Raw genomic sequence first — 19,785 nt, 5'->3', positions numbered from 1 at the left:
TAAACTCAAAGAACCCTAAATTTTCCTGTCCTGATTTCTGACACTAGTCAATTAGAGGTTCTTATAAAAGTTTCTCATCAATTATCCTTCAATCATTTCTCAGAAAAGAATTGAATTTCTCTCGATACTTTTCAGTATGTTTATTTCCTCTTTTTTTTTTTTGGATAATAGTAACACTACGGCCCCGTTTGGACATGGTTTCAAACCATGTTTGGACATACAATTTGGATATTTTAAGTTGTATTTTCTCTTATAGACATAAAAACCCCACAAATTGTGAAAACTATCAAAACATTCTCAATTCTTATACAATCTTACCAAATGAGCAAATCATAGTTTATAACAAAATTAGTACACTACTAGAAGGCTTTTCTAAAAATGCAACATCAATTAATCAAACTTTACTTCAATAAAAACGAAAATTTAACATGAATAGTAATGTAACTATTATTTAATATAATCTTCCCACATAAATTAAAGGTTGGTAAACATAAATAAAGGTTGGTGGAAGTTAATGAGATTGGTAAATGATTGATGGAGGTAATTGTTAAAAATATTTACCAACTTATGGGTCTTTTTTTAGAAAATATTAACTTATGGGTTAAATTTTGTATTTAGGGGTGTTGGAAACCATGGTTTCAAACCCCAAACTATGCTTTTTGGATGATTTGGAATTTGAAACCATGATTTTAAACCATGACTGAAAATACACATCCAAACGCTGGTTTGAAACCATAGTTTCAAACCATGATTTGAAAATTGATGGCCGAACGCCTACTATGTTTATTTCCTCATTCAGTTAACAAAAGTGAACTTTTTTATACTCATCCATACCAAGATACTAGAGGTATAACGTAAGCTTCCAAATATTAAGTGAGATAATGATGCCCCAACAATTTTATTTTCTTTTTAGAACTTTCATCTCTGCAAGTTACTTTTCTTTTTATCTCTATAATTTACAGTCTCAAAGATTCTTAACAAAAGGGATACATCAAGATTTTGTGTTGCTAAAGCAATGATATATGGGAAGCTACAACTCAGGTGGTCAAGATGTAAATTTCAGATAACATGTGATAGATTGCTGCTACTGATATCCTCCCGGTTTATGATGGAGATTAAGCCTTTTATAGTTAAATTAGTAAGCATCTTTAAAAAGTTGATGTAATGACCATATGCCTACTGAACTGATCACTTACAGGAAACAAAGATAATACCTTCTATATTTTGATATAATAGCAGTTCCTACTTCCTAATAGAGCTACTTTCTGAGTTTTTTCTTTTTTCCTTTTTTTTTTTTTTTTTTTGGTTGATAAAGGTAAGTCTTACTTCCTGAGAAATTTGATAAATCATAGTTCAAGAACATGAATGTTTTGATTTTTATAAATTGTCTCTCCTTCAGAATCAAAGGACATTCCAAATACACGTCCTTATAAGTTATATGAAGAAGCACACAGTGCATCACGTAATTCTAGTTCATTGTGTTTATCAACCATCAAGTCAACACATGTTAAATAATATTGTCAAACTAAAGTCTCATTTGCTGCTCTACCCAGAAATGAAATAGATATGCCACTGTAGCGGATAAGAAAAGCCTCACTCCGAACAGATTGGGGCTTAAATAAAAGGAGAAAACAAACTGCCAGGAAGTAAATATTGAGAAAAATCACAAACTTCAAAGGCCTTTACACTTCATTTTCACCCAACACCATGCAATAGAAAGTAAGAAGCAGACGTAAGGATATAAACAGAAAATACTGATATGAACTCTGCACAGTACAGCAAAGTAAGATCCTAGATTTTTTTAATCCACAACCAACTCCGCTGGGGTCTGGATTATACCTTCATGACAGTTCTGGGACAATACCAGACAGGATTTACAGGGAATTTGGCATATATACTAAATAATTTGCTTCAATCGGACTTCATCCAGCTTTAAACCAGTGCAGGTGTGGTTCACTGTATGAAATATGTTCCACTGACTTTAATCTCGCCCAGTTATCATTCTATGTTGTATATTTTGCTCCACATGTTCAAACTAAAATTGAGTATTATCTAGTTTCACATTTAGCTAAGCTAAAAAAATGACCACTGACACAGAAATCTCCAAATGAAGCAGATGATCTCTAACCAAACTAGAAAACTAGGATGAAGCTTAAACTAATCTAGTCCAGATGAAAACCTACTAAACGGTACTAACTTGAGATTCTTCATCTTATATTTAAATGCCAATGAGACCACAAGACCAAAGCTTTATACAGAATTGCCTGTTCTCCAAAAAGAAGCTGATGAGATGACCTTAAAAACCTAATGAAATGAGTAAGGAACTTCCAGCCAAATAACAAATACTGATACTTCTCCTGATTAGTGTCACCTTTGTGATGCTACAGCCAAATAACAAACATTTCCATTCAAAATGCAATAAAATCTGCAGATATATCCTCTGTCCATGACTGTTTCTAACTCCAATATAATTATACTCTCCACTGTGACTGGAAGGATTAAAACAGACAACCGCCTAAATCAACATTTCCATTTAAAGGAATGCTCCTATCTCGTGAAGAAGGATACATCAACCAAGGTACATCATGGGTTCAGCATTCAAGTTTTCCGATACCATACAACCAAAAAAATAACACAGTGATAGAAGCCGAATTCATACAAACAACTTAAACTTACAAGGCATTTTCACATCTATATTCCTGATTCCACTAGCAGAGGGATGATCCAAAAACTCATTGCTATATCCCAATAACTTCATACCTTGTTGAGTAACCATATAGCTGTACTAAGATTGACCCATTACAACAATCTCTTTTCTTAACCATTTTCCAAACTTTTGACTCCATGTATCTAGATTCATGTACATTAAATTTTCCAAGATTCGCCATAAAAACAAGACCATGCTTAATATTATTAGAAATAGTTGCATATCCACATCATGAAATTGCAGTAACATAAATTTTGAATTAACCTCGAAAGCATGAGACATCCATCAAAATTGACTCAACCATCCCCCCCCCCCCCCCCCCAAGCAGCACCCAACAAAACACAATCCTTCTTCATTTCAACAAAGGTCATTTGGTTTGCGGACTAAATTATCCCGGGATTATAGTCCTGGAATTATAATTCTTGGACTAATTTATCCCACCTGCAATAAATTTATACCATCAACCAAACACAGTATAAATTTAATCCCAGACTTAATCTTGGAATATCCCACCTTATCCCGCGTACCAAAGGACCCCTAAGGACTCAGATTTAAACCTTCATCCATCATATGCAGTCATCAAATTAACAAAAGATGCTTCCTTTATTTATTTCTAGCAAGTATTAACACATACCCAATATTCAAAAAAACAAGCTCATCCATCAACAAGTTATCCAGAAAAAAAACTTGCCTGAAATAGACATTTGTTGAACTGGAGAAGCAGAAGGGAAACTTTTCTGGGTTGTTAATTTCTTCTTGGAACCCATTGTTTGTTCCACCTTTATTACAATCCAAGAAGTGTTGGATTGCAAAGAAAACTTGGAATCAATTCAAAGAATCGATAGATCCAAGTTGTCAGATCCACTGTTTGACCTCTTCTCTCTTTATCTCAAGGGGGGTCTTAATTTTTCAAACAATGGGGGTCACCCAGTGATCTGGGATAAACAAATAGCATTAATATATATATATATCCTAAATAGATTTAAATAAATAAAGCTGAATTAAATAAAGTTGGTAAATGTAGTATAAGTAACATTTGACACTAGGGAGAATAAATTAATTTTTTTCTTTATATATATATATCAAAAAGATTGTAAAAGCATATCTTTCTTCTTCTTTTTTTTCCTTTTCAAACCATACTATCTATTAGCTTTCATTAAAATTAAAATATTTGAATCGATTAAGATGTTTGAATATGAATGTTAAGATTTGAATACTTAATAATTAATTTTATTTTGTAACATTTAAATGTGTAAAATTTATTTGTAAATACGTATTAAAGTAAGAAATACTAATTAATTTAATGTTAACGATTTTTTATTTTTTAAACATTGGTTAGTGGTGGTGCCGATGCTGGTGGTGATTGTCGAAGAAAAAACTCCGTTAAATTTATATATATATATAGTAGATGTTGAGCACTTTAAACTTTTTCGCAGGCGTTTTACGTATGAATATCACGCACTCGACGTTCGATCGTACGTCAACCGAGCCGAACCACATACATTGCTCATTCAACATGGGACATGTTATTATGTTAATCAGTTTTTCCATTTCTGTCTATGTGGGGTGACCCAGATCACTGGGTTAAACAAGTACTACTATAAATATATCAAGAATATATATCATAATCGATATTAAATAAATAAGAGAATAAAATAAAGTTGGTAAATGCAGCAATTGACAGTATGACACAGACCCAAAATTAAAGGGGAATAGATTAATAATTAATACTCCCTCAATCTTAAATTATCTGTCGTAATTTTTAAAAATAATTATCTCAAATTATTTTTCATTTTAAAAAGTTCAAAATAAAATTAATTATTTTTTTCACATTTATTCTTACTAGTAATTGTTCTTGACGGACTACAAATACCTCAATTATGATTGTCTAAATATCAATGGATAAAACAATTAAAAGTATTTAACGTATCTTGCAGGCGTATAAAAAGAATCCCGACAGATAATTTGAGAAGAAGGGAGTATACAGATACCACAAATTGAATTAGGAAAACTGATGGACCTTCAGTCCCAACTGTAAATGACATGGTTTGGGATATGAGAGTTCCTTTTTCTCACTAAAATAAGAGATTATCTGTAATTTACATGTAAAATAAAACAATAGATTATTTTTAGTTTTATTAAAATAAAATAAAATATGCAAAAGGAAGACTTTTCATGGGAGCCTCGAAATAGGGGACTATAATGATTAAATTTTTAGATAAAACCAAGAAAGTGAAGTTAGTAAATCAGAATCTATTTAAAAAGTATTAGTAAATCATATTAGCTTTCATTAAAATTTAATACTTGGATGGAAAAGATGTTTGAATGTGAATGTTAGGGATCTAGTAGCTCATGTGGTTGGCTACCTGAACTTTGTTGGTGAGGGTTCGAATCCCCACATTGTAATCCCCTCCCCCATTTTCCCTTCCCCTACTCGGCCCCTATGTGATTAAAAAAAAAGAGCTTTAATTGTATTAAGATTTGAATATTAAATAATTAATTTTACTTTCTTAACATTTAAATGTGTAAAAAATATTTGTAAATAATTAAAGTAAAAAAATACTAATTTAATGTTAGTTTAATAAAATATGTTAATAAACATATAGTAGAATTGGTGGTGATGACGATTAACAGTATTGGTTGTGGGTGCCGATCGGTTGTGGTGTTGGTTGATGATGTGGTTGTGGTTAGTAGCTAGTGTTGATGGTGGCTGATAATAGTGGTAGTTGGTGACGATAACTGATAATTGTGGTGGATGATACAACTAGCTAATAAGTGTTGTGCTTGATATCAGTGGTTGATGATATATAGAGATCGCTTGTGGTGGTGATTAGGGGTTGTTGTGGTAATGGTAATTGATTGTGATGACTATAATGGTGGTTAGTAATGGTGACGACTCAATATGTGATTGGCAACAATGGTAATTGTCGATGGTGGTGGTGGTAGTTTGATAATGGTGTGTGGATGTGGCTGCGATTATCGATAAAGTGGATGGAATTATGGTAATATGTCATCTTTGTAGAAATCCTTGAATAGACAACATTCTAATGATACTAAGGCTTTCTTGTAGATCTTAATCATTCATATTTTATTCGGTCCAATTAAGTGACTGTATAATAAGAAAATAAACGTACTTAATGTATGAGATTTAAATAATTAAGATTCAAACCTAAAATATAAACGCATTTAATGACTTAGATTTGAATGATTAGTTAAGATTCATACCTTCATTCAATACAAATAAACGAGGCTCGAGAAGTTCAAGAAAGTTATAGTAAGAATTGGTTGATTAATTTCACAGTCCAAGTTCAATATGTATCGTCCACTTTGGTTCAATAGACCTCACATATTTATCTATCATGTTACAGTGTCATCAATCCTAAAAGCATGTGAACTTGTACTTTAATTTGTTATTTAATTTGTTATATACTAGTATCTCTTCCTTTCAGATATTGGATTTGTCTCGGGAGTCATATGTACAAATTCTTCAGAAGCTTCTCAGTCTAAAAGCTTGCTAGTCCTTCTTTTCGACTCATTTTCATCAGTCTACCCTCTATGATGGGCGTTTCATAAACCATGTTAGTGAGTAGGGACTCAACATCCTGATTGAGGTTTTCTCCACTATCGCATCTTTGTGGGACCCGACTCTAATATCATATTTGTAAAAGCCTAAGCCCATGATACGTTTTTTTTTTTTTTTTTTTTTTGGCCTAATAGATCTCATAGATTTGTTCGTTGGACTACGTCATTATTGAGCCCAAAAACATGTACCACGTGAATTCGTGTTCCGTCTTATATAGTACTTCAATGTTCTCTTCCTTTTTGATGTAAGATTTTCTTAATGTCATATGAATCACTTCTTCGGAAGCCTCCTAGCCTAAGAATTTGTCAGTCCTTCTACTGAACCGTCCTTATCAGCCGCCCTTTGTTACAAACTTGCAATTAGTTGAATGAAAATAATGAGATAGAAAAGAACGGTCACCCTCTGTTTAAAATTAAATGTCAAATATGATTGGATAAGAGATTACTTGAAAGTGACCTGCAAGGGTGGCTCAATTGATTGAGCACGAGACTTTCATAATGGAAGTATTAGGTTTGAAACCCCCTGCCAATGACAGCGGGGGATTTGCCTTTTGGGTCAAGCTCGTCGCACGGGGCTTATCTTGTGCAGGTTATCTCTCATGTGTGGCTTGCGAGCTATTGCACATGAGCGGAGTTTACCCTATGCACACCCAAAGAATAACGGCTGCAGGTTCTTTGTCATTAAAAAAAGAAAAAGAAAAAAAAAAAAAAAGAAGAAGAAGAAGAAAGAAGAGATTAGTTGAAAGTTTGAAGCGCTCGTTATTTGATGAGAAAAATTGCACAATAATTTGCACTTATTAGTATTAGTTTTAGTATAAAAGGGAGCATAACATTGTGCGAATAGAGTGAAATGAGTTCGACGTATATTATAAGTTTTCTTAAGTTAACGGATATTCCCGTCTCAAATTATCTCTCTTGTTTCTCTGTTACACGTCCCTTAACAAAACATTAAATAGGAGGGTTTGACTATTCTACCCTCATTTATGCCCTAAGATATAATCTTTCTTCATTAAATATTTACTCTATTGATGTGTTTGTAGTCTTCAAGAACAATTACTATACCAAAGATAAAATGAGAAAAAATAATTAATTTTGTCTTTAACTTTTAAAATAACAAATAATTTGAGATAATTATTTTTAGAAATCAATAATTTGTGACAGAGAGAGTATTGTTTTGGTAGATATTAGAAAATAGGTAGAGGTTCATTTTGAAATGGATATTTAGTATGACGTTATTAACAATGTCAACCAAAAATTAGGATCTTCATTTTCACACATATAAAAGGCAAACTATAAGTTAATTATTAAAGTCACATCACATGTTCGTGCCTTGCATATTGCAATAGTGCAATGTCCTCTCTTTTTTCTTTCTTTTTCTTTTTGGGTATAAATAATGGTATATGCGACATCCTTGGAACATAAAAAAGAAGATCAAAACTGCTAACAACTGACGAAGCAGCAAGGTTGGTGGAGGGGGAGGGTCTAATATCCTTTTGATGAATAGTCTGTATTTAGAAGCGGAGTCAGAATTTGAAATTTATGAATTTTGGATCATAATATTTTTTAAAAGTTAGTGGGTTCTAAATTAATTAATAATTTAAATAGAGGTTTCAACCAAATTGGAGTTAGTGGGTTTCGGCCAAACATGTAACCGAACGCTAGCTCCGCCCTTGTTTGTACTATGGGACGTTCAGTTTTTTTTTTTTTTATATATATATAATCCTGACGTCCGAGCCAGCTCGCGCAAAATTTGACTAATGACATGATGTATTTGCTATCTCCACCTGCACATATATCGAATAATTCTATAGATCAAGCTTTAAATTAAAGAAATGAGAAAAAATCACCTAATTTTTGTTCATAATCTTAATTTTCAATCTTAACCTCCAATTAAAACATCCCAAGCTTGTGTTTCAACTTTTAAAAGACCTAGCATGTTTGAGCATCAAATCTTCTTAAATCTTAATCCACGTTGTTCATGCGTGTTTGTACGACCAAGTTGATTTGAATCATTAAAATAGTATTACAATATATAATTGCAATTGTCTTCATGTTCTAGGATATAATATTGAGCATGAAGCAGTTAGTAATTTCAACGCATTTGAGAGGCATATCTTATGACAGTGAACCTTTGAGGACGCAAAGTGTAATTTACGCCAAGGAAAGAAGCTTCAAGTCTTGGAGTACATTTCAACGTACTTGATAATGGCAAGAGAAAAACAGAAGTGTCCTTATCCATTAGTCACCAAATTATTTGTGAATTTACTGTCTTTTTCTGCTAAGCTAATTGTCTGGAAACTGGAATTTCAGTTAACATAGAGTGAAATAAAATGATGTACAAAAAATGAGCCATTACAATTTAAAAAGAAGAGATATCGTATAAAAATCTCATAAGTTCTATATTACTGATATCATACGTCATAACATGAAGATCTTCGATACAGGATCCGGCATTTTCTACTAACAAAAAATTGGAAAATGCAAGAGACATTAGTGACTAAAATCGAATACTCCCCAATTATTGGCAAAGGTGTGTTTGAACATACAAGAATTAAATACGCCTTGGAGTCAACCATACCAATTGGTTGTCATTTGATGAGAATGAACGCCATGAAACTTCAAACCTGTCAAATTTTGATTGCCGAGAAAACTGAGAAGAGTTTGTTGATAGAAATAGTTTCATTGCGTTCCCGTCTAGTGTCTGATATTTGTATTGAAGCCCGATTTAATTTCAATTATTTGTGTTAAGAAATTTGAGTCCTACTTTTACTAATAGATCCTTTTTTGTTGACTTCTTGTGTTACTTTGAATTTATAACCTTGTGGTTCTATTACAAGTATTTTTGTGGTTTAACTAAATATTGCGTAGTTTGATTTTAAAATTTTGAGCACCCATTCATCAGTTTTTGTATTGATTCTATAAAATTTGAACACCCTCGGTAAGATTTCAGTCCATGCCAATAATACCATGGACCGAAAGTTGTATTTTTTATTTACTCAATTAACCAAAAGCAAACTTTAGTGTATTTGTCGTTATTTAAGATGAGGAAGAGAATTTTTTTAGCTTTAATAAAAGTTTAAAGAGATAAGATGTTGAATTCTCGAATGAGCTGTTGAGCGAAAAATGTAGCAACAAAGAGTGACATATCACTAGCAATTAAAATACAGTGTAATTCTGAACTCAACAACAAAACCAAAGGACAAATTCCTGAGATATGTAGATCATGTTCTAAAGTAACGGTATTAGAGTTGGACTCTCTCAATACGATGAAAAGATAATTTTTCGCTTCAATTTGTTTGTCTTAGTTTGATTCGGCACGAAAAAATAAAGAAAATTATTAATTTATGACTTTAAACTACAGATGTATGTAATATATCAAAATGTCTTTTTGAATATTGCGGTCTTAAGTATGACATGTAGGAAGTTGGGTGTAAAGACTCACTAAATATAAAAAGTGATATTCTTTTTTAAAGAGACTTAAAAAATAAAAGTAAAACAAACAGATTGAAATGAAGGAAATATTATTTTGATGAATACATATAAAGAAGCGTGACTTACAGAGTTAAGTAAACGAGAAAGAAAAGATTAGATTTCTGTGATTATATTGGATCGTCTTTGAAAATTAGTAGAATTATATAACGAAACAAGATCCTAAAAGAAATTCTAGCTGAGAAACATCTTTTGTTAAGATTCTTTACTCTATTATTTTTTGTTGCCTTTATTAAATTAAAATAATTGATGGCCTTCAGTTTTAAATTTTCATTTTCTTAAAATTTGGGTGCGGTTATTCACATTTCATTTGATGTTCAGCAGTGAATTGAAAATTAAACAGTGAGATTTCTGGGAAAAAATAGAGATGTCTCCCGTGTGAATCAGTCTAGCCCAGCCACATGAGGCTAAACTATTGACTTGGATTGAGCTGAAAACCCTCAGATTATATGGGCTAGAAAAAAGTCAGCCCAACTCCACTTAATTTAGCAGAGTGGGTCGATCGGCCACATTTAAGGTCATATCATCGTTTGGGGCCAATTCGCAGTAATACCCTTCTTTTGGCGTGGTCTGTAATTTTTGCCCATCAAAATGAAAGTATTTAATTTTTGCCCTTCGCCTAAAATCTCAGGGTTTCGGGTTCGAAATACTTTCGTGCCGAAAATTAAAAAAAAATTCGCTAGCGATATGTTGTCTACAAACTACGCTGCCTTTTTTATCGGGCGTAGTGTGCTTGCAAAACTGCGCAAAATGAAATTTGCTTAGCAAACTCTACCTGATAAGGCATAGTTTAAAAGAAACTTTGCCCCATCAGGCATGCAAACTCTGCCCCATTACTATAAGTGTTAGTTTGCAATCATCTGTCATAATCCCATAGTAGTCCTCTGCATTGAAGATAACTATCTTGACCTGCAAGGTAGTTAGGCTATATTATACTAATGTGCATACGAATCAACATGGGTACATTTAATTTTGGGATCTTTACACTTTACTTAAATTGCAGCTTAACAAAGCCCTTGATTAGATAATTATACGAACCAACATGGGTACAAGATTGTTATACACTTATGCCTTAATTTTGCCTTCAAAACTCTGCTTTGCGAATTCAAACCTCTGCCTTGCGATTTTTTATTTTTTTTTACTGAGCTGGGGTTCGAACCTAGAACCTCGAGGTATTAGACGAAGGCCAAAAATGAAAGACCACCAATTTGAGGAACAAAAGTTAAAGACCACCCCAAAGAAGGGCAATCCGCGCAAAAAAATGATCGTTTGGTATGCAGACTAAATTATCTCGAAATTATACTCCTGAGATTCTAGTCCTAGGACTAATTTACCCCTTCTGGGAGGTGGGATAAAATAATCCCAACTTTGATGGGATAATGTGGGATATCCCAAAGTTAAGTTTGGACTTCATATTATACTCTGTTTGATAGAAGGTATAAATTTATACCTTCTACTTTAGAATATAAAATTAACCTCAAACTTAATCATGAAATATCTCACCTTATTCCGCTTACCAAGCGACCTGTAAGGAATTAAATTTCATTTGATCTCATCCCACACACCAATAGCTCTCCTAATAAATATAAGCTTAGCCCTTAACAATCAAGTAATAAAAAATTAACATTATAAACTCAAAATCTATATATGAAGTTTCACCATAGAATCAAAAGACTTTCAACCTAATACTCTTTTCCCCCAATGAACTTAATTTTGCCACTTACTATTCGAGAACCTCAACCACCTTCTGTAAATCAATTACTTTTGTCCCTTCAACTATTTTTTCCTCACAGACTAAATATAAAAAGAAAGTAACTTTGATTATTTCAAACTAGATTTGATATCCTACCGATCACCAAATTTTGAACCTTTTTTTTTTTAATATCAAATCCTACAAAGTTTAATATATGATTTATGCATATATTTTAACGTAGTAACTTCTTAGGCTAAACTCCAATGTCTTTTTTTCTAAAATTTTCTTTAATACATTGGGTGATCAAAGAAGGGGAAAGGGAACTGATATAGGGATAATTAAACGCACAAATATTATGTAATTAGATCGTAAACCACTAAACCTTAGTGACAACTCGGATTTATTCAACAGGACGGAGGTAAATAAACAATTGAAAGAAGTACATGACATTTCTTATATAAAAAAAAAAAAAAAAAAAAAACTACGTGACTTAACTCATGTAGATCTCATGAAGCCAAAAAAGACCATCAAACTAAAGATTATCTCGTGTAGCATAAATTTCAGTCTTCGGATTTGTACTTATTGTCTATGGAATAATTTCTTCTGGTTAAGTCCAAACATCATTGGTGTTGCCTCTAAAGACTAATCCACTTTACGGGCCCAAATGTTAGCCTGATACGACGATGGGAAAACCATACATTTTTTTTTTTTTTTTGTGCGGAATGCTCTTCAAAGGCGGTCTTTAATTTTTGTCCTTTGCCTATAAATTTATGGGTTTCAGGTTCGAACCCCCGCTCAGTGAAATATTAAAAAAAAAAAATTGCAAGGCAGAACTTTCGGGCCAAGTTAGGCCTATTCAGAGGCAAACCTCTGCCTGAATAGGCCTTACTTTGCCCCAAAAATTGGGTCTTAAGGCAGAGGTTTGCCTTAAGGCTTAATTTTGGGTAAAAGTTTACCTTAAGGCAAATCTCTGCCTGAATAGACCTAATTTTGCCCGAACAAGCCTAATTTTACTACAAACCTCTTCCTTGAGATATTTTTTTTTTTTACTAAGCCGAGATTCGAATCCAGAATCTCGAGTTATTAGGCAAAGGGCAAAAATTAAAGACCAACAATTTGAGGGACAAAAATTAAAAACCAGTGCCTTTGAAGGACAATCGTGCAAATGACCCAAAAGGATACTATATGGTCATCAGAAATTTATTAGACCCATATTTGGGCTTAATGCCACGAGTTGGCGGTTCGACCCAAACTATTGCTGAGCGCTAGCCCAACAGCCCATTCACTACAAAAAGATTAGACTTTTTTGTGACGACTAAAAGTTGCCACAAAAGATCAAAAAGTCACCACTAAAGGTTGACGAAAAAAATTCATATTGAGCCTTTAAAATTATCCCAGAACATGTATAATATGTGTATAATTGATAAGTTTACGTTGATTGAGCCTTCAAAAAATGTCTCAAAACATGTATAATAATTATATAATATGTATATAATTAGTAAGTATACATTGATTATAGATTTATTAAAATACAAATTATACAAAAATGATACATTTTCTGAACACATACTGTAGGGATACATATTCTATACAATAATGATACAGTTTCTATATACGTACGATCCGGTTTCTATGCAACAATGATACAATTTCTATACATATACTGAAATTAATTGAAAAAAGATATGAAATGGAGTTATTTTAAGAAGGCTAAAAATGTCTTTTAAGCTTCTTGGGCCATCTGGTTGTCAATAGTTTGGGCTGGATGGCCATTTGTGTCCTTTTCCCTATAATAATTGGTATGGGCTTTGCAAACCTTTAAAGACTGAATTTTTTTGCGCGAATACGGACTGGTCTTTAATTTTTGCCCTGCTTCTCATTTAATGAAAATTTGAGGGCCATAGTATCCTTATTCGCTGGTCTACGAAATCAGAGATTCTGGGTTCGATCGCCAGCAGAGTCGGAAAAATAAAGTTCACAGACAAAGTTTCATATTTTCGGGCAAAGTTATATAGAAACTTTGTAAGTTCTGTACAAATGAAGTTTTCCAGCATAAATTGTGCAGTAACTAATTCGCTAGGCATAAGTTTATCGAAACTTTACCTTGTCCATCATAAGTTCTGTAGAAATGAAGTTATGCCGGATAACTTAATTGCTACAAAGCTTATGCCGGACAAGACAAATAATACCATGGACCGAAAGTTGTATACACAATTAACCAAAAGAAAACTTTAATGTCTTTGTCGTTATTTAAGATGAGGAAGAGAATTTTTTTAGCTTTAATAAAAGTTTAAAGAGATAAGATGTTGAATTCTGGAATGAGCTGTTGAGTGAAACATGTAGCAACAAAGAGTGACATATCACTAGCAAGATGTTAAAATACAGTGTATTTCTGAACTCAACAACAAAACAAAAGGACAAATTCCTGAGATCTGTAGATCACGTTCTAAAGTAACGGTATTAGAGCTGGACTCTCTCAATACGATGAAAAGATAATTTTTCGCTTCAATTTATTTGTCTTAGTTTGATTCGGCACAAAAAAATAAAAAAAATTATTGATTTATGACTTTAAACTACAGATGTATGTAATATACCAAAATGTCTTTTTGAATATTGTGGTCTTAAGTATGACATGTAGGAAGTTGGGTGTAAAGAGTCACTAAATATAAAAAGTGATATTCTTTTTTAAAGAGACTTAAAAAATAAAAGTAAAACAAACAGATTAAAACGAAGGAAATATTGTTTTGGTGAATACATACAAAAGCGTGACTTACAGAGCTACTTAAAACTAGAAAGAAAAGATAGGATTTCTGTGATTATATTGGATTGTCTTTGAAAACTAGGAGATAACTATATAACGAAACAAGATCCTAAAAGAAATTCTAACATCTTTTGTTAAGAATCTTTACTTTATAATTTTTTTGTTGCCCTTTTTAAATTAAAATAATTAATGGCTTTCGGTTTTAAATTTTCATTTTCTTAAAATTTGGGTGCGGTTATTCACATTTCATTTGATGTTTAGCAGCGAATTGAAAATTAAACAGTAAGATTTCTATGGATTTATGGGAATTCACAGTAATGTCCTTATTTTGGGATGGTCTTTAATTTTTGTTAACTTTTACCCTTCGCACTAAAACTTCAGGGTTTCGGGTTCGAACTCCTACTTGGCGAAAATAAAAATAAAAATTAGTTAGGCAGAGGTTGCCTACAAACTCTGCCTCATCGGGCATAGTTTGCAGGCAAATTATGCCCCATCGGGCACAGTTTGCCTGCAAACTATGCCTTAAGGTATAATTTTGCAGGCAAACTATCCTTCGCAAACTCTACCTGATAAGGCATAATTTGCAGGAAAATTGTGGTCTGTTTTCCAGGTACACACATGCATATTACTTCTCTATTTCATGCCCTTGATTTAATGTCATTATTTATCATGCTAATTTTGTACACAAAATTCTGCCTATGCAAAACTCTGCCTTAAGGCAGAATTGTGGCTTGAAGGTAAAAGTCTGCCTTAAGGCAGAGTTTTGCATGGGCTGTCTTAAAGCAGAGTTTTACTAAATTCTGCCTTGCGAATCCAAACATATGCCTTGCAATTTTTTTTTTTTTTACTGAGCTGGGATTCGAACCTAGAACCTCAAAATATTAGGCGAAGGGCAAATTAAAGACCACCAATTTGAAGGACAAAAATTAAAGACCACCCCAAATGAAGGCCAATCCGCGCAAAAAAATAAAAATAAAAATGGAGATGTCTCCTGTGTGAATCACTCCGCCCCAGCCACATGAGGCTAAACTATTGACTTGGATTGAGCTGAAAACCCTCAGATTTAAATGGGCTAGAAAAAAGTCAGCCCAACTCCACTTAACTAGCGGAGTGGGTCGATCGGTCACATTTGAAACATTTTTTTGCGCGGATTGCCGTCTTTTGGGGTGGTCTTTAAATTTTGTCCCTCGTATGTGCTGGTCTTTAATTTTTGCCCTTCGCGTTGCAACTACGAGCGTTCGCGAAATCATGAGGTTACGAGTTCGAACCCCGCTCAAGCATAAATTAAAAAAAATAAAAAATTGCAAGGCAAGGTTTGGGTCGCGTGTATGCGAACCCCGGCATACACTTGTTGGGATTACCAAATTTATGCCGGACCCTGCATACTCATGCCTTATGGGCAGACTTGGCATAAGTATGCCATGTCCGGCATAACTTTGGTAACTCTTTCACAAGTTTATGCCGGTGGGGGCATACTTATGGGCAAACTTTTAATGGGCAAACTTTATGCCCCCACCGGCATAAACTTGTGAAGGAATTTCCAAAGTTATCACCGGACACAGCATCTTATGCCAAGTACGCATAAGGCATAAGTATGCCGAATCCAGCATAACTTTGATAATTCCTTCACAAGTTTATGTCGGTTGGGGCATAGCGAAATTTAAACTCTGTCTTGTGAATTTTTTTTAAAATTTTGACTGTGTGAGGGTTCGAACCTGGAACCCATGGGTTTTAGCCGAAGGGCAAAATTTAAAGATTTCAAATATGAGGGGCAAAATTTAAAGACCACCCCAAAAGAAGGGCAATTCTGTGAATTGCCCCATTTGAAATCATATCCTAAAGGATGGTTTGGTATGCGGACTAAATTATTTTGAAATTATACTCCTAAGATTATAATCTTGGGACTAATTTACCCCTTCTGGGAGGTGGGATAAACTAATCCCAACTTTGAAGGGATAATGTTGGATAATCCAAAGTTAAGTTTGGACTTCATATTATACTCTGTTTGGTAGAAGGTATAAATTTATCCTGAGATAAATTTATATCTTCAACTTTAGAGTATAAAATTAACCTCAAACTTAATCATGGAATATCTCACCTTATCCCGCCTACCAAGTGACCCGTAAGGAATTAAATTTCATTTAATCTCATCCTACACACCAATAGCTCTCCTAATAAATATAAGCTTACTGCTCAACAATCAAGTAATCAAAAAATAACATTATAAACTCAAAATCTATATATGAAGTTTCACCATAGAATCAAAAGACTTTCAACTTAATAATCTTTTCGCCCAATGAATTTAATTTTGCCACTTACTGTTCAAGAACCTCAACCACCTTCTGTAAATCAATTACTTTTGTCCCTTCAAGTATTTTTTCCTCAAAGACTAAATATAAAAAGAAAGTAACTTTGATTATTTCAAACTAGATTTGATATCTTACCAATCACCAAATTTTGAACGAATTTTTTTTTATCAATTCCTACAAAGCTTAATATATGATTTATGCATATATTTTAACCTAGTAACTTCTTAGGTTAAACTCCAATGTCTTTTTTTCTAAAATTTTCTTTAACACATTGGGTGATCAAAGAAGGGGAAAGAGAACCGATATAGCGATAATTGAATGCACAAATATTATGTAATTAGATCGTAAACCACTAAACCTTAGTGATAACTCGGATTAACTCAACAGGACGGAGGTAAATAAACAATTGAAAGAAGAACATGACATTTCTTATTAAAAAAAAAAAAAAAACTACTTAACTCATGTAGATCTCATGAAGCCCAAAAAGACCATCAAACTAAAGATTATCTCGTGTAGCATAAATTTCAGTCTTTCAGATTTGTACTTATCCAATGAGTCTATGGAATAATTTCTTCTGGTTAAGTCCAAACATCATTGGTGTTGCCTCTAAACACTAATCCACTTTACGAGCCCAAATGTTAGCCTGATACAACGATGGGAAAACCATATATTTTTTTCTTTGTGCGGAATGCTCTTCAAAGGCACTGGTCTTTAATTTTGTCCCTCAAATTTGAAATCTTTAATTTTTGTTATTCGTCTAAAAATTCATAAGTTTTGGGTTCGAACCAAACCGCTCGTATCAAATATTAAAAAAAAGTTCGCGTTTCTAAGTTTGTAGCAAAATTAGGCCTATTCATGCAAAGTTAGGCTTATTCTGACAGAGGTTTGCCTTAAGGCAAACTTTTACCCAAATTTAGGCTTTAAGGCAAACCTCTACCTGAATAGGCCTATCTTTGCCCAAATAGTTTGCCTTAAGGCAAACCTCTGCCTCAATAGGTCTAATTTTACTACAAACCTCTGCCTTGCGATTTTTTTTTTTTTTTGAAACTAAGACGAGGTTCGAATCTAGAACCTCGGGGTATTAAGATTAAAGACCAATAATTTGAGGGACAAAAATTAAAGACCAGTGCCTTTACAATTGTGCAAATGACCCAAAAGGATACTACATGGTCATCAGAAATTTATTAGGCCCCTGTTTGGGCTTAATGCCGTGAGTTGGCAATTCGACCCAAACGATTGCCAAGCGCTAGCCAAACAACCCATTCACTACAAAAACAAAAGATCAAAAAGTCGCCACTGAAGGTTGATGAAAAAAATTCATATTGAGCCTTCAAAAATTATCCTAGAACATGTATAATATGTGTATAATTAATAAGTTTACGTTGATTGAGCCTTCAAAAAATATCCCAAAATATATATAATAATTGTATAATGTGTGTATAATTATTAAGCATACATTGATTATAGATTTGTTAAAACACAAATTATACAACAATGCTACATTTTCTAAACAGATACTATAGGGATACATATTCTATACAACAATGATACAATTTCTATATATGTACGATACATTTTTTATATAACAATGATACAGTTTCTATACATATACTGAAATTAGTTGAAAAAAGATATGAAATTGAGTTATTTTAAGAAGGCTAAAAATGTCTTTTAAGTTTTTTGGGCCATCTGGTTGTCAATAGTTCGGGCCGGATGCCATTTATGTCCTTTTTCCTATAATGATTGGTATGGGCTTTGCAAACCTTTAAAGACTCAATTTTTTTGCGTGAATACGGACTGGTCTTTAATTTTTGTCCTGCTTCTCATTTAATGAAAATTTGTGGGCCATAGTATTCTTATTTGCTGGTCTATGAAATCAGAGATTCTGGGTTCGATCCCCAGTAAAGTCGGAAAAAAAAAAGTTTGCAGACAAAGTTTCATATTTTCGGGCAAAGTTACATAGAAACTTTGCCTTGTTCGGCAAAAGTTCTATAAAGATGAAGTTTTCCGGCATAAATTGTGCAGTAACTAATTCGCTCGGCATAAGTTTATAGAAACTTTGCCTTATCCATCATAAGTTCTGTAGAAATGAAGTTATCTTGGGATAATTTAATTGCTATAGAGCTTATCTTTGGACAAGACAAAGTTTCTATGTAACTTTTAACTTGCGAAATTAGGTCATAGATCGATTTTTTTTCCCGATGTCAGGAATGTTTTCGGCCACTTTTTTGTTACTTAAAATGCCAAAGGGCAAAAATTAAAAATCAGCGATTTGAGGAGCAGACATTAAAGACCACCCCAGGATAGGGGCATTCGTGCGAATTGCCCTTTACTCAAGTTGAGACTAATTGAAGTCATAACTTCTATTAGAGAATTAGGCTGAAAAAGAAGAGGAGATACTGAAATTTTTTCCCTCAAAGTGATCATCTTGAGCCTTTTGTACCAGGGGAGTGTTGAAGTAGCAGCAAAGTTGATGCAACTCATTTTATATCATCTACGTGTAGGATCAAAATTTACCAAAAGTTAGTGCACAAATAAAAAGGTGCACATGTCCCATTCATAAGCGATGACTAGTGATATTTTACTAAAGGAAAATGGGGCGACATCAAATTCTCATGACCAATATAGGCTGCGCAATAGAAACAAATTTCATTGTAGGTAGAAACGAAATGTACTCCCTAGAGCGACTTCTTGCGTAACCCCATTTTCAAGTGAACATATCATCCAACATTGCGTGTAAGAATTATCTTCATAGTTGGAGGCGGAACTAGTGTATAGTATGTGGGGTTATGGGAATCTAGTAGCTTCTATACATATACATATATATATATATATATATATATATAAGAAATTCACTATATATTTGATTGTGAACCTAATTATATATATATATATTTGATTGTGAACCTAATTATAATTATTTATTAACTTCAAATCATTACAGTCACCTATCTATTTAAAGTTTAGCACTTCCGCCTGCTCCATCTGACTATCATTTGTGGTTGGGATGGACAAGATCCCTCTGCCGTCTTAAGTTCGACTCTGAAAATAAAAAAGAAGTCTTGAAAGAGCGGTCCTCTTTAATAGACCCTATGCAAGATGAATTCTAATCAGTTAGGGCAATAGGCCTGAACACCGAATGATTATAAAATAAAATTCCTAAACCTAATAGTTCATGGTGAAATTGTGACACTAAGCTAGCTAGCACTCTTCATTTTTCATTTTATTGCAAGACGGGAAATAA

At 33.2% G+C, this 19,785-nt stretch overlaps 1 protein-coding gene across 1 annotated transcript in view; it reads right to left on the bottom strand.

The window, feature by feature from the left end:
* The window catches only part of LOC132047351 (vacuole membrane protein KMS1), a 19,014-nt gene extending 15,357 nt beyond the window's left edge, over window positions 1-3,657 (bottom strand). The window contains exon 1 of the mRNA XM_059438383.1: window positions 3,399-3,657. Within this exon, the coding sequence (XP_059294366.1) occupies window positions 3,399-3,474 (76 nt within the window). The 5' untranslated portion in view covers window positions 3,475-3,657. The remainder of the gene's footprint in view (window positions 1-3,398) is intronic.
* Window positions 3,658-19,785: the final 16,128 nt, after the last annotated feature.

Source organism: Lycium ferocissimum, chromosome 1 (genome assembly GCF_029784015.1).
Source record: "Lycium ferocissimum isolate CSIRO_LF1 chromosome 1, AGI_CSIRO_Lferr_CH_V1, whole genome shotgun sequence".
In the NCBI taxonomy this organism is placed as follows: Eukaryota; Viridiplantae; Streptophyta; class Magnoliopsida; order Solanales; family Solanaceae; genus Lycium; species Lycium ferocissimum.
This window is presented reverse-complemented; position numbering and strand designations above follow the sequence as displayed.